This window comes from Stenella coeruleoalba (genome assembly GCF_951394435.1).
Source record: "Stenella coeruleoalba genome assembly, chromosome: 7".
NCBI classification, from domain to species: domain Eukaryota; kingdom Metazoa; phylum Chordata; class Mammalia; order Artiodactyla; family Delphinidae; genus Stenella; species Stenella coeruleoalba.
The window spans coordinates 118,144,746-118,169,881 of NC_137153.1; the positions used below are offsets into that span (position 1 = coordinate 118,144,746).

At 46.3% G+C, this 25,136-nt stretch overlaps 1 protein-coding gene across 7 annotated transcripts in view; it reads right to left on the minus strand.

The window, feature by feature from the left end:
- The window catches only part of RAPGEF1 (Rap guanine nucleotide exchange factor 1), a 152,964-nt gene that overhangs the window by 108,693 nt on the left and 19,135 nt on the right, over positions 1-25,136 (minus strand). Inside the window, exon 1 of one of the 7 annotated variants that reach the window (XM_079927715.1) lies at positions 7,925-8,845. The exons of the other annotated variants lie outside the window; for them this stretch is intronic. Within the exon in view, the coding sequence (XP_079783841.1) occupies positions 7,925-7,988 (64 nt within the window). The 5' untranslated portion in view covers positions 7,989-8,845. Of the gene's footprint in view, positions 1-7,924; positions 8,846-25,136 lie in introns of those variants that run through there. 7 annotated transcript variants of the gene reach the window in all.

The following is a 25,136-nucleotide window of genomic DNA, read 5'->3' on the forward strand; positions in this document are numbered from 1 at the left end:
ATCTGGGTATTTCAGCATGAAGTGACTTCCAAAACCAAGTGCCCTATACGCAACTGCCAAAAGGTAATTAGCTATGAAGTGGCCAGTGGCCGCTGCTATCATCTTCCACAGCGGTGACACCCTCTATACAGCTGGAAAAGAAACAGCCAAATACGGAAATGTATCTTACGCATGTTCCCAGGGTAACGCATATCCTAAAACCAATGGCTAGGGGTAGATATTGTTCTAAATTTGGAAATATCCGATGACAAAGAGAAGTTTCCTTCCCTTTTCTTACCACACCCAAAACAACACCCTACCTTTCTCATGAGAAAAATTCCTTCACACTTATGGTTTCCATTTCCTACATTTGATCTTTCACTTAACAAAAAAAATGATTAATGGAAGCCCATGATGTATACAGACCTTTTAGTACCACGCCTGGCATATAGGAAGCTATCAGCATTCTTTTAACATTATACCCAACATATTATTATTGTATTATTACTACATCTGTTATTGTATCACATTGCATACTTTATGTATGGTAGACACAATATATAATGTACTGTAACACAACATATTGAACATGTTATATTCTATAACATGTAAATATATAATATAAATATAAAATATATAATCATTATATATGCAATATGCTGTATTGTTTTATATCACTGTTACACACATTATTATATATCATTGTTATATCACTATCCTAACACAGGGGATACTAAGCCACAAACCAGCTGTGAGACTTCAGACAAGCTGCTTCACTTCTTTCTAAGCCTCAATTCTCCATTGGTAAAATTAGGTAATCATTTTAGATTTTTACCACTCTCTTCCAGCTCAAGACCAATGCCAAAAGCATGCTAAATAACCTTTCCTTTGAAAACTTCTTCTCCTACCCTGAAGCCTATGCATGGGCACACCCAATCACGGCTTGGAACCGCACAACGGACAGGCATGGACATCATCTTCGTTCATTACATCAACATCCTGATGCTCTGCACTTGTTGATTCACGCCGCCCTCGCAGCGAGGTTTGAAGCAAGCTGTTTAATAGCAGTATATCTATTTTAATAACAACTGGGTTGGTGCCCCATGATGTACAAGCATCTGGGGAAAATGGTAACGAATCATCCCTCAACAGACACAGTAAAGAGGAAGAGGTGGGTCATTAGTCACCCTGGGTCATTAGTCATGCCGCTGAACAGTAAGCATTACACTAAAAATATTAATAACACTTCTGGGCTCACTCTGTCCCTTTCATGTGAGGACATTAAAGTATTTAATAATCGTTGCTCCCTGGGAGACAGAAGACAAAAAGTTGTGATGGTAAATGAGTATCCTTAAATAAAGTCTTCTCATGCCTTTTTTTATGTGAAACTCAGCACTTGAAAGAGACTGAGCCAAGTCCAATGCAAAAGACCATGGGAAAATAGAATTTTGAAACAAAAATAGATTCTCAGCCCTCATAATGGTTTTTGAACTTCCCATTTCCCTTCTCTGAGCCCCATGCCTTTAGGTAACTCATCACGATGGCACTAGTAAATACAGTTTAAGTTTCACAAGAAAAACAAGTTCAAAATGATAATGCTCAACACTGATGTGCTTGTGGCTAACTGATAAATTTATGCATCACTCAAGAAAATGTTAACAGATACATCCCTTCTGGAAAACAACATGGCAATAGTCCATGGCAGGTTCCTGGACTGGGAACTTTACCTTGGGAACTTATCCCAAGGAAATCATCCAGCAAATCACAAATATATATGAATACAGCTACTTATTGTTACCCTACCTGTAACAGCAAAAAGGGGAAATAATTTCAATATCCACCAGCAGGTGAATGATTTAATAAGTTATGGGACAGCAACATGATAGAATGTCACAGTCATTACAGTAGCTCTGAAGACCACATATGAAAAATATGCATGCATGTGCAGCAGCTCTGGAAAAGATGAACAGTAACAGCTAATTCTTCTGCTCACTCACTAGGTTTTAGGCCCTTTAGATCTAGTCACTCAATATGCATTTTCTTCTTCGCATTTTGTCAATTTTTTTCCAATTTCTTCTTTAATAACATAACATCTTTTTGACTAAAATAAAATGAAATTTCTCTGTACTTAGCCTAAAAATAACAACACTAATAAACACTTACTGGACATATACTACGTGCCAGGTACTGTTCTAAGCACTTTACATGTATAAACCCCTTGACCCTCACACCTAGCCAGCTAGAAGTGGGGAAGCAAGGAGTCAACCGGGGCATCTGGGCTCCAGTGTACAGGCTCTTAACCACTATGTAATAATGAAAAAACTTTTCAGCATTATTCAGGATGGGAAAATGGACTGTCCTGCTTAGTTCAATATTCTAGTTAACTAGGAATAGCTCAGCTATGTCTGGTCCTGCAGTAACTATTTTCAAAGAAATTCAACACCATAAAAACGCCCCTGTGACCATGCTGTTCAGCAGAACTGATGCTTTCTGCAGGTACTGAACAGCAGGGGAGTTTGCAGATATGAACAGCAGTGATGAGTGCTGATGGTCCCTGATTCACAGCCCACAAGGCACCTCTGAGATCATCTGGCATGTGATCCCTTCAACTGAGAGAAGGAAATGGGTAGAGTTAGCCAAACTCACGCTGCTAGCTGGGATTGGGACAGATCTGGGCCCATGATCCATGCCCGCGGATGTGGTAAAAGCCGGGTTCTTTCTTCCTATTATGCAACATGTGATAACAAGAAAGACTATGATTCATTAAGTGCTTGTGTACGCTAAGGGCTATAAACCCTTCACGTGAATTATTTAATTTCGCGCCACAGTCGTTCGAGGTAGGCATTATTATTAATCTCACGTGGAGACTAGGAAACAAGCTTGGAAACGTGAAGTCATGTGGCTCGCCTCACTCAGCTAGAAGGCCCTGATTCAGGTGACTGGCGTGCAGCCCCAGCCCTTGCACATTCTGGAGCACTGCAGCCCCACAGCAATGGAATCAGACCACATAATGCATGGGGGTAGGTAGGCCGGCTCCAGCTCTGGCCAGAAAAGCCGTCAATATTAATGATCTGGCACACAGGCATCCAGCGGCCCCAGATGCTTCTTGACTACCTAGCTAGGTACAAGCTTGCAGAGGCAAGTCTAAGCGCCCTTGCTGACTGGAATCCAAACAATTATAAATCCGCCCCCACAGCACAGGAACCAGAGAGCATGTGGAATTTATGCAAATCCTTGAGTCCCCACCCCCACCCAACCAGGCAATCTCCTTCCCAGCCTTGCTAAGCCCACAGTCAGCCCAGGCCTGGGAAAGACACTTCAGCCTCAGCTCTTCCACCGAGGGTGTTAATTTCATTTGCTCACACCCAGCTGTGTACAAACATGCAAATCATTAACGTTTCCATTTACCAGGCCGGTATGGCCCTGAGCTGCTGGGATTTCTGAAGGAGATAACAATTCTATTTGCAACTACGGCTGCAATTTTTAATTCCCAAGGAAACTTTCGCCCGTGTTATATTCCCAAAAGCCAAAATGACCACTGTAAGCAACCCTTCAAGTTATTCATGAAAAAAAAAGACCAGAAGAAACAAAGAATTCTTTTAAACATCTTTATTGGAGTATAATTGCTTTACAACGGTGTGTTAGTTTCTGCTTTATAACAAAGTGAATCAGTTATACATATACATATGTTCCCATATCTCTTCCCTCTTGCGTCTCCCTCCCTCCCACCCTCCCTATCCCACCTCTCTAGGTGGTCACAAACCACCGAGCTAATCTCCCTGTGCTATGCGGCTGCTTCCCACTAGCTATCTATTTTACGTCTGGTAGTGTATATATGTCCATGTCACTCTCTCACTTAGTCCCAGCTCACCGTTCCCCCTCCCCATATCCTCAGGTCCATTCTCTAGTAGGTCTGTGTCTTTATTCCCGTCTTACCCCTAAGTTCTTCATGACATTTTTTTCCCCTTAGATTCCATATATATGTGTTAGCATACGGTATTTGTCTTGAATTCTTTTGAGAGCACTGGATGGGATAGTAGGTATATTTCAGAGCAGTTCGATTTAGCTCTCAATTGAAGGTTTCCCCAGGTGCCTGGGTCAATGAGTCAATAACGAAATGCCGACTGTGATTTAAGTGCCTTTTGTGAAGCAATCTTTTGCAGCGTGAACAATCATCAATAAATTTACTTAGTCTTTGTAAATTCAGACTTGCTGTGGGACAGAGGAGGGTGTATCTGTTTTCATCCCTCGACGCCTCTACTTTGGGCAGAGAAAGGCAAAGAAGGAACGTTTCCACCACACACCCGCCAGCACTGGTAGATACCATTTACTGAGCACCTACCATGCACCAGGAACCACGCTGCACCTTTCGGACCTCATGTATACCCGTGGTAGCACTGGAGGCCAGGCAGCACTCAGTTTGGTTACCGAGTGCACTCACGGAGGGCACCAAGTGCCATACGCTGTGCTAGTATGGAGGACAGAACAATGATCCCAAGAGACAGCCCTCAGGTTTCTGGTCAGGTACTGTAGTAAACAGACTCCCCCCCCCCCCCATCGGCCCTCCACCGGCCCATCCCTGTGGTGAGGGCTGGAATGTAGTCATTTGAAGGCCACTGGAGGTAAGGACAGTGGGGAAACGATCTGGGATTACAAAATTCACTTGTTCAAGGTCAGACAGAAAGTCAGGGGCAGCAGAGCTCTGGCTGGATGGACCACTCGGGATCATAGGAAGCCACTGCCTTATCCTACCTCCCATCCTATTTTTTTGGACAGGGCCTGCTAGAACTCACTATGGAAATGCAAATGACTTAAATTTATCAACCACTGCAAGCATTCATTATTGTAAAAACCAATAAAGGCAGTACCGTTTCCTTCTTATGTTTCGGGTTCTGAAAGCTATAAGAAAAACTAGAACTATAAGTGAGTATAATGTTGGTCCCTTCAAAGGATGCACGTCCCACACTGTTTAAAATCATTAGACATTTCTCTATTAGGTGTAAAATGCTCTTTAGGGTGACACCAAGCAGAAGTGAGATTCATGTTTCTCAAACTAGTATTCTGTCACCTCAGTTTTTTAACTTTCCAGGTCTACAACATGGAAACAGAAACACAAATGATCCAAAAGGCAGATAATGATTTCCTTTAAATGTCCCTTCAGAATTTATTCTGCATTTGACCTTCCTAATCACGACTGTCTGGCTCTGGTTAAAGTCTGCCATCGCAGGTCAACACACAGACCGGACAGAAGTCAGGGGCAGGCTGGGCAGTTCCAGCTGCCTGCAGCAAATGCACACAAGGACGTGCCCCAGTTTCACTTGCCCCTAAAGCAGACAAGGATATCATGCTGCTTGCTCTAGAGCCTGGTGCCATCAGTCATCCACTGAGCTTGGACTTCGAAAAATGCACTCCCATCAGGGTCAGGGTGGTGGTTGGGATCCACTAAATCAGTGGTCCCCAACCTTTTTGGCACCAGGGACCCGTTTCGCGGAAGACAATTTTTCCACAGACCTGGGCGGGGGTGGGGGGTGGGGGTGGGGGTGGTAGGGGGTGAGGGGGGATGGTTGAGGCAGTAACGTGAGCGATGCAGAGCAGATGAAGCTTCAATCGCCTACCGCTCACCTCCTGCTGTGCGGCCCAGTTCCTAACAGGCCGAGGACCGACACTGGTCCGTGGCCCAGGGGCTGGGGACCCCTGCACTAAATCATTCCTAACCATTGTTCCAAAATCCCAGTTCCAAAATACAAACAACCTTTAAAGACAAACAGACAAACTGTGAAGAATAAATAAACTCCACACCATTGTTATTGTGGATCCTTGGACTGGAAAACAAACTGCGGGTCCAGGGTCTACCCTGCTCAAACCAACAAATCCCTACACTGGCAGAGACACGGCCCTGGTAAATGGGATCTGTGAAGACTTAGAAATCAGGGGCAATTAATTGCTCTTCTTTTTATCCCCAATTCACTGTGGATCCTGAAATCCCTACTATCAACTCCTCTCATTTAAATTTCTGAACACAACTAAACAACACAACAAAACACAAAAGCTTTAATTTTTGTCTGTAAGCCCAGCTGCTTCCTATGGAAGTATTAAGAAGTTTTAACTCACACGTTTTCTAAGGAAAACCAGAGACAACTTAAAAGTAAGTAAAATATTAAATTCCTGTTATAAAAGTGATTTGAGTTATTGGATCAATGCCAATTTTCTTCTTGGTGGCTGGAGATACCAGGTCACATGGCACTGAAAGAGTGTTACATCCTGACCCACCAGTAAATACCCATGTCTGCTAAGATTCATTCTTCTGAAGGACAAGGTACTATGATGTAAGCAGCAACTGCTTTTTTTTTAATGTTTTTCTCCCCCAAATGAGTAAAGTACATTAAAGAAAATATAACAAACCTCATATATGCATAACCTGGATTCTAACAGTTGTTAAAATGATCCTGTTTTTCTTATCTGTATGTATGTGTTCATTCAGTCACCTGAACCATTTTAGAGTAAAATTATAGCCAGCATAACCCTTTAGCCCTGAATACTTCAGCATGACAACCCCAAAAAGGACATTCTCCTACATGACTCATTACCATAATCACACGTAATAACATAGACAACAGTTCCCAAATATCATCTACCACGCAGTTCATACTGAAATTTCCTGAACTGTCCCCCAAATGTCTTTTATTACTGTTTTGTTCACACCAGGATTTGATCAAGGACCAGTAAGGAATACCTTTTTCAAAGTAACTTGTTGGACAAAGAATGAATGACTGATGGAAAGTCAGAGGGGCTGGAACCGAACAGTAAATTAGCATCCGACCTACTTTTCCCTATTAAGAAGAAAAAAAATTATATATAATCTGACCACAAAAGACAACTATTATTAACATTCCCATGCATTTTCTTCCAGTTTATTTTTTCTGTTCATAAACACACACCCATACATACGCTTGCGCTCAAACTGTCTTGCTACAGGTCAGGTGCTATCTCCACCCTTTTTGGCAAGTGGAGATAAAAGAGCCAATACCTGATGAAGTCCTGTGGGCACCATCTTTGGTATTCTGGTGCCTGCCGGGTCTGCGAACTGCTGGTCTGCTAGGTTAATAACAGTGAAAAGGGCAGCCGAGTGCACTGGAAGACCCAAAGGCCCTGGGGCTGCATACTGCCATGTGGCCCCTCTGGCTTTCTCCTCCTCAAAGCTGACGCTAACACAAGCCTGAGTGACACCGAGTAGGTTTTAACAGGTGTTGCTGTCCCGTGTCACAGACATCTAGGATTGATAAATATGAGACTTGTTTTTTTTTTTAATAGAAGGTACTTTGAACTCTTTGGAAGAAAGGCGCTATATATTTAAAAGCTATTAATAACATTCTCTAAACCAAACTGTCACAAAAGATTCAAACTCCTGGATATCAAAATTTTTACTTGGGATATCTTTTTTTTTTTTTTTTTTTTTTTTGTGGTACGCAGGCCTCTCACTGTGTGGCCTCTCCCGCTGCGGAGCACAGGCTCCGGACGCGCAGGCTCAGCGGCCATGGCTCACGGGCCCAGGCGCTCCGCAGCATGTGGGATCCTCCCGGACCAGGGCATGAACCCGCATCCCCTGCATCGGCAGGTGGACTCTCAACCACTGCGCCACCAGGGAAGCCCCTTGGGATATTTTTTAAAGCTGAAAATTTTCAACCAACGGACGCATGCTGTACTAAATAAAAATCTCAAACTGAACTAAGTTCTCAGCCAAGCCAGGCCATCACATTGAGATGCAAATCGCTTTATTCCTTAGGAGAACTGCCTGTTAATTTTCTTTAAAATATGCTGAACTGCAAGCATTTTCTGATGAAAGGTATTTCCCCAAGCAGTTTCAGGTCTGGTTTTAAACCAAAGTTTCCCAACAGAAGGCTGCCTCCTTCCTTCCTCCTGGAGATGAAGCACAGGGCCTTCTTACCTTGTTTCCAGGGGCACAGATGGCTTCGTTTCAGGGGCTTCTGTTTTTCAATAGCATTGCCCATTCTAAAGCCAGAGGATCACAGGGCCCTTCCAAGCCCAGGTGTCTTTGTTGAACAGCGAATACGGACCAAGTCACTAGCTGGAAGGGGATTCATCTCTCAGACATCCCAATCACCCAGCGGTGAGCCCTGGTAAATCCTCACAAGAAAAACCTGAACTCTACTCTGGAAGGTCCTTGCCTCTGCCTTTCAAACTCCCTTCACTCCCAGGAAGGAAATCAGAATAAAAGGCTTGTTATCGCGGTGGGTCTCGGTACGTCTATACTAGGAAGCTCTTCCTCCGCCCTCCTTTGACAGTCTGTTACTCATTGGCACAGCAGCCTCAGATTAATTTCCAAACACTTTGGACACTGCTTTTCTTTGGGGGAGGAGTGGGAAATGAGATGATCAAAAAACTGAAAGTTAAAAATAGACCAATTTGGGGGGGTGCCACAAGAAACTTTTTTTTTTTTTTGGCGGTACGCGGGCCTCTCACTGTTGTGGCCTCTCCCGCTGCGGAGCACAGGCTCCGGACATGCAGGCTCAGCGGCCATGGCTCACGGGCCCAGCCGCTCGGTGGCATGTGGGATCCTCCCGGACCGGGGCACAAACCCGTGTCCCCTGCATCGGCAGGCGGACTCTCAACCACTGCGCCACCAGGGAAGCCCAAGAAACATTTTCACAGAGACCCTAACATCACACCTTCTATTTAAGGATTCTGGCCCTCAGACCAGTGTGCATCAGGTGACAAGTTCCATCAGAGAGAAAACAAGCTGACTTCATTAATCCTGTGTTTCCAAGGGAAAAACAAACAAACATCAAAATGCAAACTGCACTTTAGTTTCCAAAGAAGAAAAGACCTCAGAGGACAAGCAGCTAGGAGTTTGTAACCTCAAGCTCCAATCTTACACTCTATTTTGGAATTAATTTTTCTGGAGAAAATGTGGCACCACCTAAATTCTGAACAACAGGTTTCCTGGAAGAAAGAAGGGCATGAAATCATATGCTTTTTGGTAAAAACAAAGAAAATGGCAAGGTACGTGGAAAGATTTCATTGATTTAGATACCAGAGTTTGAGGGTAGAAAAGCTCTTAAAGAATCCCTGGAGCACATGCAGTGGGTGAGACTGGTTGCAGGACCAACCACCTGGGTTCAAATTCTGCCTCTGCCAACAGAGCATAGTTTTCTCAGTTTTCTCATCTGTTAATTGGGCATAATGCCAGTAGTCCCACCTCCCCGGCTGTAATGGTTAGGGGAAAACACTGACTGAAACTGCCCGGCCCTGGCCAGGCAAAGACAGTAACAATGTGCATAAGTTATTTTACCACAGGAGATCCTGGTAAGGAACAGGGAACTAACAAGCTACCACCAACCAGAAGAATAGGGGAAAGGTCAAAAGGAGAGAGAAGAGACACCAGTCCACATGTCCTACCAACCTCCCAGAATCCTCCTCGCTGGAATCCATCTTGGCTGAGTGGTTGCACGTGCCACCAGAAAGGACCCTCAGTCAGAATGATTGGTCAGAGACAACCCGGAAACTTACCCCATCACCATAAACCCCGAGACTGCGAGCCACGTGGCAGAGCAGTCTTCCTGGGCTCCCTTACCCTGCTGCTCTCCGCCCAGGCGCCCCTTCCCAATAAAGTCCCTTGCTTTGTCAGCACATGTGTCTCCTCGGACAGTTCATTTCCGAGTGTTAGACAAGAGCTCAGTCTCGGGCCCTGGAAGGGGTCCCCCTTCCTGCAACATAATGAGGACCAAATAAAAGGGACACTTAGGAATCCCTTGGTAAATCGTTATCACCAACACCGTAATACTCTTTGACTGTGAAACTGTATTAGCTCAGATGGCCGATATCTGGCTTCAGACAATTTAGCCAAAGGCACATAATCACAGTGAATTTCGTTCTATTGGGGTTGGAGGGTACAAGGTGGGAGCCAGAGTAAAATTTAAAGACAGTATTCCAAAAAAGACCCACAGAACCAAAGAAATGGAGTTCGAGAGGCACTAAATGCACTAGTGCTCCAACTGTTCAGTGTGCTCTGTTACCACTCCCAGGGCCACGGCCAGCGTGCTGCACCAGCCACTGCCCATTCTGAGGGAAACAGAAATAATCCTGCCAATGCATGCAAAATGAATGAAGCCAAATCCAAATCTCTACAAGATCTTAAGGTTTCCTATTTGATCTACCAACACAGAAATCATTTTTACAAAATCACAGCCTGAGATTCCAAACTTCTTAAAGCAAGTAGCACGGGTCTGTTTCACTCCTCCAATGACAGGCAGGAAAGAGAGCAAATGCTTCAGTGAAGGCCACGGCCAACCCCGCTTCCCTCACACCATACGATGAACTCACCTTCCAATCAAACTGCAACCACAAACTGCAAAAGAGCAAAGGCTCGCACCCCAACCGTGCCAGAGGGGGCCGCTGAAACCTAAGAGCTGGTAAAAGATCCAATTCAAGTTCAGCACCCACCCCAACTCCATCAGCAAACACCCCACCCTTTCGGTACACTCTGAAGCGACTTCCGTTTCCTTCCAAAAACCGTAACAATTTTCCTTAGGCAAGTCTGCAATGCCAGATATTATATCTGACCTCATTTCTTCCAGAAGACATTTAGTTCAAAATAGCTACAAAAGCATAATAGATCAAAAAGGCTCTACTTTTGAACCTGCATCTTAATGTCTCTTTTCACCTAAAGAAAGTTTTAACTTGTCAAATGCTCTGCACACGATGCCGCCCAGCACCAGCAGAATACCCACGCACAGCAGGTGCTTAATAACTACTGAACAAATGGGCAGACAGATGAAGGAATAAACAAATGAAGGCTCCCCGCCCCCCTCCCCCGCAAACACACCCTACAATGTGTTAACAGGAGTTTCTTTTTTTTTTTTTTAATAAATTTATTTATTTTTATTTTATTTTTGGCTGCGTTGGGTCTTCGTCGCTGTGCGTGGGCTTTCTCTAGTTGCGGTGAGTGGGGGCTACTCTTCGTTGTGGTGCGCGGGCTTCTCATCACGGTGGCTTCTTTTGTTGCAGAGCACGGGGTCTAGGCACAAGGGCTTCAGTAGTTGTGGCACGTGGGCTCAGTAGTTGTGGCTCGCGGGCTCTAGAGCGCAGACTCAGTAGTTGTGATGCATGGGCTTAGTTGCTCTGCGGCATGTGGGATCTTCCCGGACCAGGGCTCGAACCAATGTTCCCTGCATTGGCAGGCGGATTCTTAACCACTGCTCCACCAGGGAAGCCCAAACGGAGTTTCTAATCCGTAAATGAACTCTCCTTCCTGCAAGCGCCAGAGGTGTGGGCCCTGCCGAGTGCTGTTTCATCCACCTTCCCCACCCCTCAGCTCAGGCAAAGTCCCCAACCTGGAGTTTCATCCGTATCTTTTTTATCCCCACTAGTCTGTAAAGCCTTTGAAGTCAGGAACTGGGTTTGGGTCAGTTCCCCATGTGCCTGCGTGCACACAGAACAACAGGTCACCAGGGAAACCTGGGCTCAAGGCCGACGCTGCCATTTCTCAGCTAGGGGCTGCCACATTCTAACAGCTAATTTTCTGATGAACCTTCCAAACAAACTAGAAATTTCCTTGAGAGCAGCTCTGAAGTGAGGACCCTGTGGTTAAACTGCTTCTAGGGTAACCACGGCCTCCCAAAATGATTCTGTGTGAACTGGATGGGGGCTGGGGGTTGGGGAAGATAAATCGAATCACCTATTTTTAAGAATTCCTCCCTAATTCTCATCTCAGAAAAAGTGTCTTCCAGAGTTGTCCCCAAGGGTGAATATGCTCACCATCCAAGATGGGCAAGTGACCCATCCAGTCCACACCTTAGGGAGACAACATGGGACTCAAACAGATGAGACGAATCAAAAGTGAAAGACCACCAGAAGTGGAAAGCTCACCGCATGGCCAGCACCACGTGTCTCCACGCAAATCCTCCGAGGGTGCTGTGGGTACATGGACTGCTTTCAGTCAGACCGCGTGTTACCAAGTTACTCCTGAGGTATTACTACTGCAAGCCCCAAATCACGGACTCACAGAAGGGTAGGGCCTAAGGACACAGACTGACAAAATCATCTCCTCCTAAAAGCCTGGGGCAGGGCAGGGCGGGGGTCAAGGCTACACACTCAGTGAGAGAGCCAGATCCAGCCCAAGAGTTTTAATTCTTGGCCGGGAAACCTCCTACCTCTTCCTCCTGACCAGAGGGACAAGGCGGTGGAGGAGTGGAAAGTGCTGGCTCTGGAGGAGAGCTGAGCCAGTTTGAATCTTTATGTGGGCACTTTCCATCAGGGCGACAGGAACTTCACCTCCTGGACCTGATTTTTTCACCTCTGTAAAGTATGTACTAATATGCTGCCTACTTCATAGGCAGTCTAAAGCTTAAATAAAATGTTTTAAAGGTGCTTGGCACACTTAAAGAATAGTTACCGTTGCTGGTTTTTTTTTCTTTTTAATTTCGTTATCTATGAACATCCAGCTTTAGAGACAATACATTAAAGAAAAATTATTTACCGTCACAGAGATTTTTTTGTTTTTTTAAATATCCCAGTAAGATCCATTGCAACATTCTGATAAATAACTCATTCCCTTAGCGCAAATAAAATAATATTTCACTTCCAAACACTTGTATCATCAGAATACTTTTTTGATTATGGAATGCAAGCGACATAAACCAAGGAGGTAACACTGTGGTTACTGAAGTTTGAAACATTTTACAGAGTCCTGTCCTCAATGCAAGATGCAACTGGATTGAGAAGAAACCTGCGTCAGGGAGTCCTGCAAGGCACTGCTCACTGCTCAGAAGGGGAAGGCCAGTGATCGCCGTAGTGTGCACCTTCACCACCTCCTCCCCACCCCGCCCCCAGGTGTGCGGGCAGGAGATGGAAGCTGGGCTCTGGAGCCGGTGCCCAGTAGCTGACATGAAGCTTTGTGCATGGAATTTGTGTGCTGGGAGGAAAGTCTGATGTTGGTCACTTCCCCTCCAGAGAAAAATACAACAATACAAGGAAGCACCAAGCACTGTGGGAATGTTCCAAAGTGGGAGTTCCAGCTCAGTCCAGAGTATAAACAAAGGGCAATGACCAGCCTGGAGGTCAGGCCAGCAGAGCACTGAGGCAAAAAGTCTGGGAGTCAGTCTTCTGGGTGCCCTAGTCCCTGCTTTGAAGTGACATTCCTGCCCAGCGCTGCGGAAATCACTGAAGGCGAAGGCACATCTCGAGTACTGCATCACAGGAAACACAGACCGGGGTTCTCTTACGACACTCTTGCACACTCACAGATCAGTCTCAGAATGCCATGGCCTGAGAGGCCTCAGATTCATCCGACAAATGCCGACGTGGAGTTTAGGGAGAATCAAACAACATTAGCAAAGAATCACTTAGTTACCACTGTAATCAATGCTGAGAAGTTCCGGGAGGGGAACATGTCTAGCAGGGCAACCTAATCTAATCTGGGAGGTCAGGGAAGGGTGAGACTCAAAGGATGAGCAGGAGCTGACCAAGCAAATGGGTGAAAAGCATTCTGGGCAGGAGCAGCATGTGCAAAGGCCCTGTGCAGCTGGAGGTATGAGAACGGGGGAGGTGGATGCGGGTCAGAGGCAGCAGAGCCTTAGAGGTCCAGGGTTTCATCTCATGGGCTTCAGGGGGCGCCTAAAGTGTTGACCAAATCACGTGTGTTCATTTTTCTGGGAAGAGAAGTCCATGGCTTTCATTACAGTCTCAAAGAGTTCCAAAAGGTTAAGATCCACAGAGCTAGTCCAACCCTCTCGTTCCAAAACAAGGAAACTGAGGTTCCTCATTCTGAGGGAAAGACATTTCCCCACGGTTTCACAGACAGCCAGACAACCCTAATCACTGGATCCCAGTCTGGTGTTTTTCCACAGCTCGCGGGCTGCCTTACTTCTGGCAGGGGTGTGTCAACAACAACAAAGTACTAATCCTCACTGAATATTGATACTGTATCACACACAAGGCTACTTTGTTTCTGTCCAGGCAGGCCCAGAACTGACACTCTACAGAATGAACTGTAAAGTCTGCCAGTCCATCTTTCTTGGGGTGTGACCTAACCTGCAAAATACAGGGGGCAGAACCTCCAATTCCAAGGCAGCCCCATGAGAAAGCTTCTGGGTTTTTCAGGGACCCTGGCAGACGATGCTGGTTCACTAAAGGAAGGGCAATTAAGGCAGAGTCCTCGCTGCTAAATCAGCATCCAGACTTTTAAAGAAGAAGCTGCTTATTTGTTGTACTTTCTAAAGTCAGGACTGGGGACTTCCCTGGTGGCGCAGTGGCCGATGCAGGGGACACAGGTTCGAGCCCTGGTCCGGGAGGATTCCACATGCCACAGAGCAACTAAGCCCGTGCACCACAACTACTAAGCCTGTGCTCTGGAGCCCGCGAGCCGCAACTATTGAAGCTCACGTGCCGCAACTACTGAAGCCCACGCGCCTAAAGCCCGTGCTCTGCAACAAGAGAAGCCACCGCAATGAGAAGCCCGCACACGGCAACGAAGAGTAGCCCCCGCTCGCCGCAACTAGAGAAAGCCCGCGTGCAGCGATGAAGACCCAACGCAGCTATACATACATACATAAAGTCAGGACTGGGCCAGGAACTAGCCTGCAGGATATGAAAGGGAGAAAGCCCACACCCTCAATTTTATTAATTCCACCTGGAATTGAGAGAAAGGAACTATTTTTTTAAGTGAACAAAAATAGTAATTTTCTCCTCTGCCACTTATTTCGTACTATTTTGAACACTCGGGGGAAAGTCTAAATATGTGTGGAGAACATTTCTTAAGCTCTTGATGCTTCCTGGAATACCCCAAGGAGGAAGTCAAGTGCCCAGACGGCCATTTGAGGCCTTTGGGAATCCAGCCCCTGAACTATGTTTCCCCCCTCCATCTCCCACATCCCCACTCAGGGGCCTTTACTTTGGCTAAAGACTCAGTACCCTGTGTGAACCTGCTCCTGCCTGCACTGAATCCCACCTCCTTCCTCCCCAGCAAAGCAGATGAAACCTAAGAGTCAACACCCAACAGACTCTCAATGGGCAACCATCAAGGAGGACGCACATTCTCTGCTTTGCCTGGAACATGACAGGGTCAGAAGAGGCAACGCCCTCATTGGGGAAAGGCTCCCACCACCTTCCGCTAGCCCACTACGCCCCCAGGGTCTGTGGCCTCCTGCCCTTTACAGCACCCTACTTGCAGAGGCGGTCCTCCACCTTGACTAAGAGGCCTCTACGTGGGGCGGGGCCGGCGTGGGAGTCGCAGCAGTGCCCTCTGGTTAACGCTCTCCAGGCTTTTAAAGATGCACAACCTTCTCCACTACGAAGCTGAGCCCACACCCAACGTGTGCTTTTATCCACTCATTCAACAAGAATTTGTGAGCTTCACCCGTGTGCCTTCTGAGCTCTGGTGAAACAGCAGCTGACAAGGAGCTTACCTCCTAATGAGAGAGATCATAAAAAAGAAGCAAATAAGTGCTATATTAAAAAAAAAAAAGCAAAGGCAGGGTTAGGGGACAGTGAGGGGGTAATGTGATGGGAGTACTACTTTGGACCCCCGTGGCTAGAGGAGGCTGCTCGGGGTGACACACGAACAGAGAGCCGAAAGGAGTTAGGGAGCAAATGCACCCCGAAGGGCAGCTCACGTTTCCCGAGACTCAGGACCTAAGCGCTTCCTGTGCGTGAACTCATAAGGACCCCACCATTGGCTCCATTTTCTCCATGAGGAAGATTTTTAAGAGGAAGAGGCGTGAGGGACTTCCCCAAGGTCACATAACCAGCAAGCGGCTTCTGACCACAGGCTCTCGGCAGCCATTAACCCCAATGCCCGGGGGGTGGGGGGGTGAAGAGGCAGAGCGAAGAGCAAGTGCAGGTTCTGAGGCAGGAGTATGCTTGGTATCTTCCAAGAACACTCGAAGGAAAAGCTCAAAAACCCGAGTGTCTGGGACAGAGCAGCAAGGGACAGTGGCACGAGCGAGCCAGGCTCCAGAGTACAGGGTGCCCCACGCAGGCTGTGCTAAGGACTTTGGATTTTATTCACAGTGTAAAGGGAAGCCACGGGACAATCCTGATCAGGCCTGATCTGATCTAATTTACGCTCTGGCTGTTGAATGAAGGAAGGAAGACTAGACAGCTGTGAGGTGAAGTGGGAACCAAGAGGCCAGTTAGGCGGGCACCACGGCGGTACAGGGAGAGACGGCGGTGGCCTGGAGCCTCAGTCAGCAGAGGAGCTGGCAAGAGGGACCAGAGGCGGATATATCTGAAGCAAGCCCAAGAGGATCTGCTGATGGATCAGATACGGGCTATGAGCGAGGAGTCGGGAGGACTCCAAGATTTCTGAGCCTGAACAACTAGGTCAAAAATGGCATTATTTACCGTCACGCGCACCCAGGGAGGAGCCAGTTGGGCAGGAGGTAAGGCGGTGAACCAATAGCCCTGGTTCAGGCACATCAAGTCTGACGCTTACAAGACATCCGAGTGGCGATGTTAAGTGGGCAGTCTGCAGTTCAGGGAAGAGATGGGGTCTGGACACATACACTTGGGAATGACCAGTATTTAGATGGCATTTAGACATGGGACTAGATTGCGTAGGAAGAGACTGGAGGACTCAGCCCTAGGATATTCCAAAATTGAGAGTCTGGAAGAGCAGAGGATACAGAAAAGGAGGGCTGAGATGGATGTGTCTACGTGCTACCAGAACACTTACACATTAAGACAATTCAGAAGAAGCTTGTAAACATTTACCACAATGTTTTTGTTTTTGTTTTTTTGCAGTACGCAGGCCTCTCACTGTTGTGGCCTCTCCCGCTGTGGAGCACAGGCTAGCGGCCATGGCTCACGGGCCCAGCCGCTCCGCGGCATGTGGGATCTTCCCGGACCGGGGCACGAACCCGTGTCCCCTGCATCGGCAGGTGGACTCTCAACCACTGCGCCACCAGGGAAGCCCTACCACAATGTTTTTAAAGTACTGACTTTAAACATAATTTAAATTTTAGAGTTCGGTTCTTGAGTCCTAGATACTTAGTTTTAAATTGTCTTGCTAATCATGACGACTAATATATCAAACCAATGAATTAGCTAATATCCCAAGGAAAAATATACATTTAGTGTGGTATTCATCAAAGAGTTTTCTTCCCAGCTGCCAATCTCCTGGCCATTTTCTTGTCAGAGCTAATTAGATTGCTGTTTTTTACCTCACAAAGCTGCTGACAAAAGCAGGTACTGGAAGTAGAAGAACTGTGAACATCGTCATTCTCTTGCTGTTCACCTGTGCTTGTATTATTAGAATCTTCTTCAATCTGTGGTGTCTTTGTCACTTATCCATTTAAAAAAGGGTTTGTTTCAGTACCAGGCAATGGTTCAACCCAGTTCTTCCACATGCCAACTGGGCAAGTCATATAAACCTCAGTTTTCTCATCTGTAAAATGAAGCCACTATCACCTCCCTGCAGCGCTGTTGAAGGCATTAAATATATTCAGCACAGCTCCTGGCATCAATGCATGTAAGTTGTTTTTTATATCCCTCCTCCCCCTCCAAGGGCAACTTTTCAGGTCGAATCCCTAGGAGCTTTTCCGTTCCTCTCCATACTTAACTTTAAGCAGTGATTCCAAAGGGTGCCCCCACCCCCAAACACCTACCCCACCAGGAACATCGACATCATCTGGGAACTTGTTAGAAATGCCAATTCTCAGCCCAACTCCAGACCTACTGGAGTAGAAACCGGGGGTTGGAGCACAGCAGCCTCCAGGTGCTAAAGTCTGAGACCTACTGGAGAAGGCAGGCGGCATTCTGGGACACCCAGCAGGTCCTCAGGACAGGGACCACCTGACCCAGACAATCCTGTCATCAATACCTGCTAATATAACAGGCTGCAAGCTGCCAATCTGTTATAAGCACAAAGCTTCCTACCCTTCTGGCTGTTTTCTTTAAATATCAACTATATCACTTGAATAAAAATAAAAACTTCTTACAAAAATTCAATCCCTACCCTCCTTTCTATAGCAAGAGGGAAAAGAAAATCTCTAACTTAACCCAGATTACTGTTCCTATATAACTATTATATAATTACATATGTTTATATATATTATTATATATAAGTAATAACATGTATTATTATATATGTTATATACTACACATTTGTATATATAATTAGTATATACTTATGTAATTATTTTTCCAATTCTCTTGACACGAACACTAAGATCCTTTCCATCCATTCCAAAGAATATAAATTTAAGATCTGGTTAATCTAATTTTTCTCATAAGGAAAACATGCTCTGGTTGTTTTATGTACACGTTTATTGTTTTTATAAACCAAACTGTCCCAGATTTTGATGCTTCCATGAGTTGAGTGATTGGAACATACGAAGTGGCAGATGCCCACAGGGAGAAGGGCACAAAAACCGAGTTCAGCTGGCCCTCCCGTGGACTCCATGGGACTGGCCCCGCCTTGGAATAGGCCATATTTCTGAAATAGTTCTCTCACTGCAAAAGCAAGACCCTCTCCAACACAAATGTGTGGAACTCAGTAGCTGTAAATGATCCCTCCCTCAGTGTTTTCCCATCCAAATCAGGACACTTTTGGGAGTGACAGGGACGGCGCTATTAATAATTATGCCAGGACAGCAGGTGTAAGCCGAGATGTGTGATCATTACCCCATCTGTCATGTCTGCATGAGCCCAGTGATCCTCAAAGTAATTTTCCTCTGGTGTCCAGACACCTAACTGTGAGGCTAGATGAGAGCTACATTTATAAGCAAAACTCTAGAGTCTGACTCTTCAATCAAAGGCTAGACCTCGCCTAGAGGGGAGACCTGGACAGGCACAGTGAGCTCCATGAGAGCAGCCTGGCTCATTTATCACTGTGTCCCCAGCATCTACCTTCACGAACTAAAGACAGCAGCTGCTCAAGAAAGCAGCTGAAAGAATGAAGCAATGCTTCCTGTTGTATTTCCTTGATTCTAAAATGTATACTTCTTCACAGTTTAACTTTTAAAATCAGGATATGTTGTTTTATAATCAACCCTGCTAATGTATTTTATTTTTCTTTGTTTCCTGAGAAGTGTTACTATATCACTAAAATGTCTTACATGTGTTGGTGCCAGAGTATCAAAAAACACGGCGACTGCCTATCATCGCAGATTCACGAGATGTGTTAATGATACTCATGGGACCAGAGACCTTATTGTGACAATCTCGAGGCGACAATTCCCAAATGGAGGCACCATTCCATCTAACAGAGTTTCCTGGCCTTAAAACTGTCAGAGAAAAGCCTTGATCTTGCTTCCATAGATCGTCCTCTCTCTTCCCCTCCCCCAAGCCAGTGATACCTTCTCATGAATGTGCCCAGCAGCCTGGAATCCTGCCGAACAGTGCTAGAGTGAATGCCATCTGTGCTGTCCACCCAGAGTAAGTGCCGACAATGGTACCCAGGCAGTCTCAGATGGAAGCCACTGAGAGGCTTGTGAGGGTCTTTACTAAGAGCTGACATGCACTGAGCACCCACTGTGTGCCAGGCTACAGTACCCCCAGGCTCTGGGGCTCAACTAGACGTTGAGGTCCCTGGACTTCTCTTCCACTCCTGGCAACGTTCTACTCAGACGAATAAAGGACGGGAACCAAAGGTTGCCAGAGGGCAGCACTGGACAAGTCCCCTCTGTCAGGGTCCTCGAGGAGCCCAGCACAGCTGAGAAGTGCCACATCCAGTGGGGAGGGGATCCACCCTGGCTTAAAAGCTTCCCACCCCACAGGAGCCCACGTCTCATAATCTCACAGGCTCCCTCAAGAAGCACGCCCAGGGACTTCACTGGTGGCGCAGTGGCTAAGAGTCTGCCTGCCAATGCAGGGGACACAGGTTCGAGCCCTGGTCCGGGATGATCCCACATGCCACGGAGCAACTAAGCCCGTGCGCCGCAACTACTGAAGCCCATGCGCCTAGAGCCCACGAGCCACAACTACCGAGCCCGCATGCCACAACTACCGAAGCCCGCACGCCTAGAGCCCACAAGCCACAACTACTGAGCCCGCGTGCCTAGGGCCTGTGCTCCACAACAAGAGAAGCCACCACCACCAAAATGAGAAGCGCACGTGCCACAATGAAGAGTAGCCCCCGCCCACTGCAACTAGAGAAAACCCATGCGCAGCAAGGAAGACCCAACGCAGCCAAAAAAGAAGCACACCCAGTTACGAGAGCCACTGCACTCAGGGAGCCCAGGGTGTTGCATCCCACCAAGTATTTATCGTTCACCTAGAGGTCCTCCCAGCCCAGACGTAATTAATTAAACCAGAGGTCATTTTTACCATAAGCACTGCTCCCTAGTAATACACTTGGTTTATGCCATCACTTTTTAAATGTTTTAATATAACTTATTATAAGACATTTAAGATTAAATAACTATTGCACAAATACTCAAAAATAATTGGTATCCACAGCATTTTTTTTAACAAACTGTGGTAAAATGTACCACCTTAACCATTTTTAAGTGTTACCACAGTTCAGCGGTAATAAGTACATTCACGCTGTCACGCTACCACTCAGTCACAGCAGGGCAGGAGGTGAGTGGCAGGCGAGCAAACCTTCACCCGCCGTTCTCCGTCACTCACGTGACCGCCCGAACCATCCCCGCCCCCCACCCTGGTGGGAAAACTGGCTTCCACAAAACCTGTCCCTGGTGCCAAACAGGTTGGGGATTTCTGAGGTCACGGGACTCTTTTTGTCCTGTAAAACTGAATTTAAACATTAATTAAATGTTAAACAATAATTCCCCATTCTCCCTTCTCCCAGCCCCTGGCAACCACCATTCCACTTACTTTGTCTCTGTGATTCGATTACTCTTGGGTATCTCACACAAGTGGAAGCATATACGATATTTGTCCTTTTGTGTCAGACTTCTTCCACTTAGCATAACGTCCTCAAGGTTCATCCATGCTGAAATGTGTGTCAGAATGTCCTTCCTTTTAAGGCTGGATAATGTTTCATTGTGTGTACATACCACACTGTTGTTTATCCATCATCTGACGATGGGTACCTTTTGGCTATTGTGTGACTAATGCTGCTATGAAACTGCATATACAAATATCTTTTTGAGTCGCTTCTTTCATTTCTTTTGGGTATATACTCAGAAGGAGAACTGCTGAATCATATGGTGATTCTATTTTTAATTTTTTGAAGAACTGCCACTGTTTTCCATAATGGCTGCAACATTTTACGTTCTCACCAACAATGCACAAGGATTCCGATTTCTACACATCCTTGCCAACACTTGTTATTGTCTGATGTTTTGAAAGCAGACATCCTAATGGGTGTGAGGTGGTATCTCACTGTGGTTTTGATGTGCATACCACTCATGGTTAGTGATGCTGAGCATCTTTTCATGTGTTTATTGGCCATTTGCATGTCTTTGGAGATGTCTACTCAAGTTTTTTAATTGAGTTGTTTGATTTTTTTGTTGGTCAAATGCCATCTTTATTTCTAGGAAACAGAGCTAGTTAACCAAAGTCAAATTCTATGCAGATAAACAATGATTATATCCATACAATGGAATACTACTCAGCTATAAAAAGCAATAAACTACTCATAAAAACAATAACTTCATGAATCTCAAAGTCAGTATGCTGAGTAAAAGAAGCCAATTCCCAAAAGTTACATGCTATATCATATTCTGGAAAAGACAAAACTATAGGGATGGAAAACAGATCAATGGTTGCCAGGTGCCAGAGGTGGAGGAAGGGTTTGACAACAAAGGGTCAGCAAAAAGTCCCCCCCCCCCCTCACGCCGGGGTGATGGAATTGTTCTCAATCCTGACTGTGGTAGTGGTTACACAAATCTACACATGAGTTAAAACTCAGAGACCTGTACACCCAGAAAAGGGTCAGTTTTACTACATGTAAAATTTTAAGACATTCTCACGCAGAAGGGGAAAGCGTTCTCCTTTTAACCACAAAGGCATTATGCTAAGCAGCTTACAAGCATCATCTCATGGAATCCTTACAAAACTTCAGAAATGTATAAATATTGACGGTCACTTGAGCCCAGGTCTGACTGAACTAGGAGAAACTAAGTCCTGATTATTCAGATACCCAAGATTCCATTCGATCTTTCCAAGACCTGGGGTGTGTGTAAATTATTATCTGTCATACAGTAGGAGGAATTTAGTGTTGGTAGAACCACATCCACACATAATCTTTCTCCCTGGGGATGGGGTCCACAGGGCTTCTATCAGATCCTTAGCAGCACTTAGGATCTTAAAAAGCTCAAGAACCACTGTTCCCGTTCAAGGTCCAGGGAGGGGCTGTGGCCTTCCCCAGAGGACACAGCACATCTGCGACAGTGCCAGGCCAGAAGGGAAGGCTCCAGACACTCAGGCTGGTTCTCTCTCCCTCATCCAAAAAATGCCACAGTTCCAAGCATTCCTGGTGACAGTGACTTCATATGTTCCCCGAGATGATTTTAGTCTACACAACTTCCCCAGTAGCAGGTGCATTTCACTACCAAGCTGGGACCAGTACTTTGGCCTCCCTGCAACACAGGCCTGAAATGGAGCCCAGGTTCCTACTCCAATTCCTATCTTGGTCAAATATAAAAACTTCATTTTACAGTCTTGCACATTTAGGGTAAGTAACAGACAGCTCCCCATAAACAGAATAAAACAAGGATAGCTCATGCGGGAAAGCATGCTTTTGATCTGCACCTTTGGTTTTCTGATGGCCTCAGAGAATCAGTATTTGCGAGGTACTCCTGACAAGCTGAGGCAGAGCTCACATTGGTGTGGCTATGGTAATTAAATGAGAGGCCCGGGACGAGTGACTGAAGCGAGCGAAAAGGGTTGACTGGGCTTTGGTCTCTCTGCAAATAGCTGTGTGCTTTGAGCTGGACGAACTGACAAAACTGCAAGCAGACTACACACATTTACTTTCACTTATCAGAAAGGCCCAAGAGAGCACAGGTTTAAGGAAGACTCAGAACAATACACTAGAATTTCTGCATTTATCTTAACTGTGAAAATTAATCAAGGAAGGGGACTATAGGGTATGAAACCACCCCACTTGCCACGTTCAATGGAATTTGTAAGTTACCTGTACACAAGGCCCTTGAATGGCTTGTGGTGTTTTACCTGTCACAAAACAAAAGCAACATCTCGTGATAATTTCACGTTCAGTGTTGAACAAAGATGCTTTAGTGGACCCTGAGAGTCACCCCTACAAGGAGAAACTGAGGTGGTGTCTCTAGGGATGGAGCAAAAGCCTACCTGCTGGTGACCATGCTCAGCCCTGCTCTGGCTCTGAGATAAGCCGCTGCCCACAAGCACAGGCCCGTTCCTTTCAGACAGACTTACAAAAGTATATAATCAGGACTTTTCCTCCATCTGCTGCACGTGCTGGGGCCACGTGTGTAGCTGAAATGAAATGCCATCAACTCTTCCCATAAATTATCTCTTTGGAGGTTTATTACTTAGTCCTAAAAACCTATTCCCTGGAATTCAACTTGAGAGACAGAGAGACGGACAGACAGACAGACACCCTGCAAGGAAATACCTCAGTAGCCAGAGATCTCCCCTTCTTCTGTGAGTGCTGAGGTCCGAACTTCACTTATCATGACCATTTTAAAGGAAACGGTAATTTTAGAGCAGAAGGGGACATGAGGTAGAAACAAAAGCTAATGTTTATTGTGTCAAGACTCTGCTAACATGCTTTATTGTACATCATCTCGTTGAATCCTCTCTCAACACCATAAGGTAGGCACTGTTATAATTTTTTTCCATTTTACAGATAAGGAACTGAGGCTCAGACATGCAAAGCAACTTGCCCAGGATTCCACCGTTCCACGGGAGAGCTGGGATCCAAACCTACAGCTTTAGGACTCAGTCGAAGCTCCCCACCCCTGCTCCACGAGTCCACCCTCTCATTTCACAGATGGGGAGACTGAGGGCTCAGAGGGACTGATCCAGGCCCTGCTGCAGACCCAGGGGCCATGAAGCAGGTCTCCTGACCTCCAGCCCAGGCTCAGGCTGCCTCTAACATGGATGAGTGTTAAGAAAAGTATGAAACCCTAGATCGAAAGTCTCCTGCACACAGCACATGCGGTGGCCAGATTCTCAACTCCCTAAGGGCACAGATGCCTCCAAACTTCTCAGTACCCCCACTGCCTTGGAGGGCTGCTGGACACTTGGTGAGCATTCAGCCAATGCTGCATGGATGAAGAGGTGTCGGGTGCATGTATGGATGGGTGAGTGTGCAGGTGGGTGGACAGAGCTATGTCTACTAAGGGCTACTTCTCACTGGTTTACATCCAAAGTAGAGTCCCTTGCAATGTTTTCAGCAAATGCACTTTTTAAGCCACCTCTATAATGGAAAAAGCAGGAGCTGCTTCGCAAATCTGTAGGCAGATGTGAAGCCACCTTAACAGTCCTGCAGAGAGGCTGGAAAGCCCCAGGGGAACCCCAGAGCAGGTTCCAACCAAAGACAATGACAGTGCCTTCCAGCCAGTCTCCCTGTGGCTCTGTGGTAGAAGAGCAGCAGACCCCAGATCCAGACTCTCAGGGGGACCAGGGGAGCACACACGAAGGCAGGGAAGAGAAGGGATGAAGGAAACCCAAGTTCCCCAACCAGTTCTACCTCTCACTCAACTTGCCACCTGCCTCCCTTTCTTCAGCTGTCAAATGGCACAATACTTGCCATTTCTCTCTTTATAACAACAGACCTAATTAAATCATACAAGTATCACAAGGTGAAACTCTGAGAGACTTCCCTGGTGGTCCAGTGATAAAAAATCTGCCTTACAGTGCAGGGGATGCGGGTTCGATCTCTGGTCTGGGAACTAAGATCCCACATGCCACGGGGCAACTAAACCCATGCGCGACACAACTCCTGAGCTCGCCCGCCTCAACTAGAGCTCGCGTGCCACAGACTACGGAGCCCACGTGCCCTGGAGCCTGTGCACCACAACTAGAGAAGAGAAAACCCGCACTCCACAACTAGAGAGAAGCCTGTGTGCTGCAACGAAGGGCCCGCGTGCTGCAACTAAGACCCGATGCAGACAAAAATAAATTAAGTAAATAATAAAATAAATCTTTAAAAAAGAAGACGACTCCCACTCCCAATGCAGGGGGCCCAGGTTCGATCCCTGGTCCAGGAACTAGATCCTGCTGCAGCCAAATAAATTAATTTAAAAAAA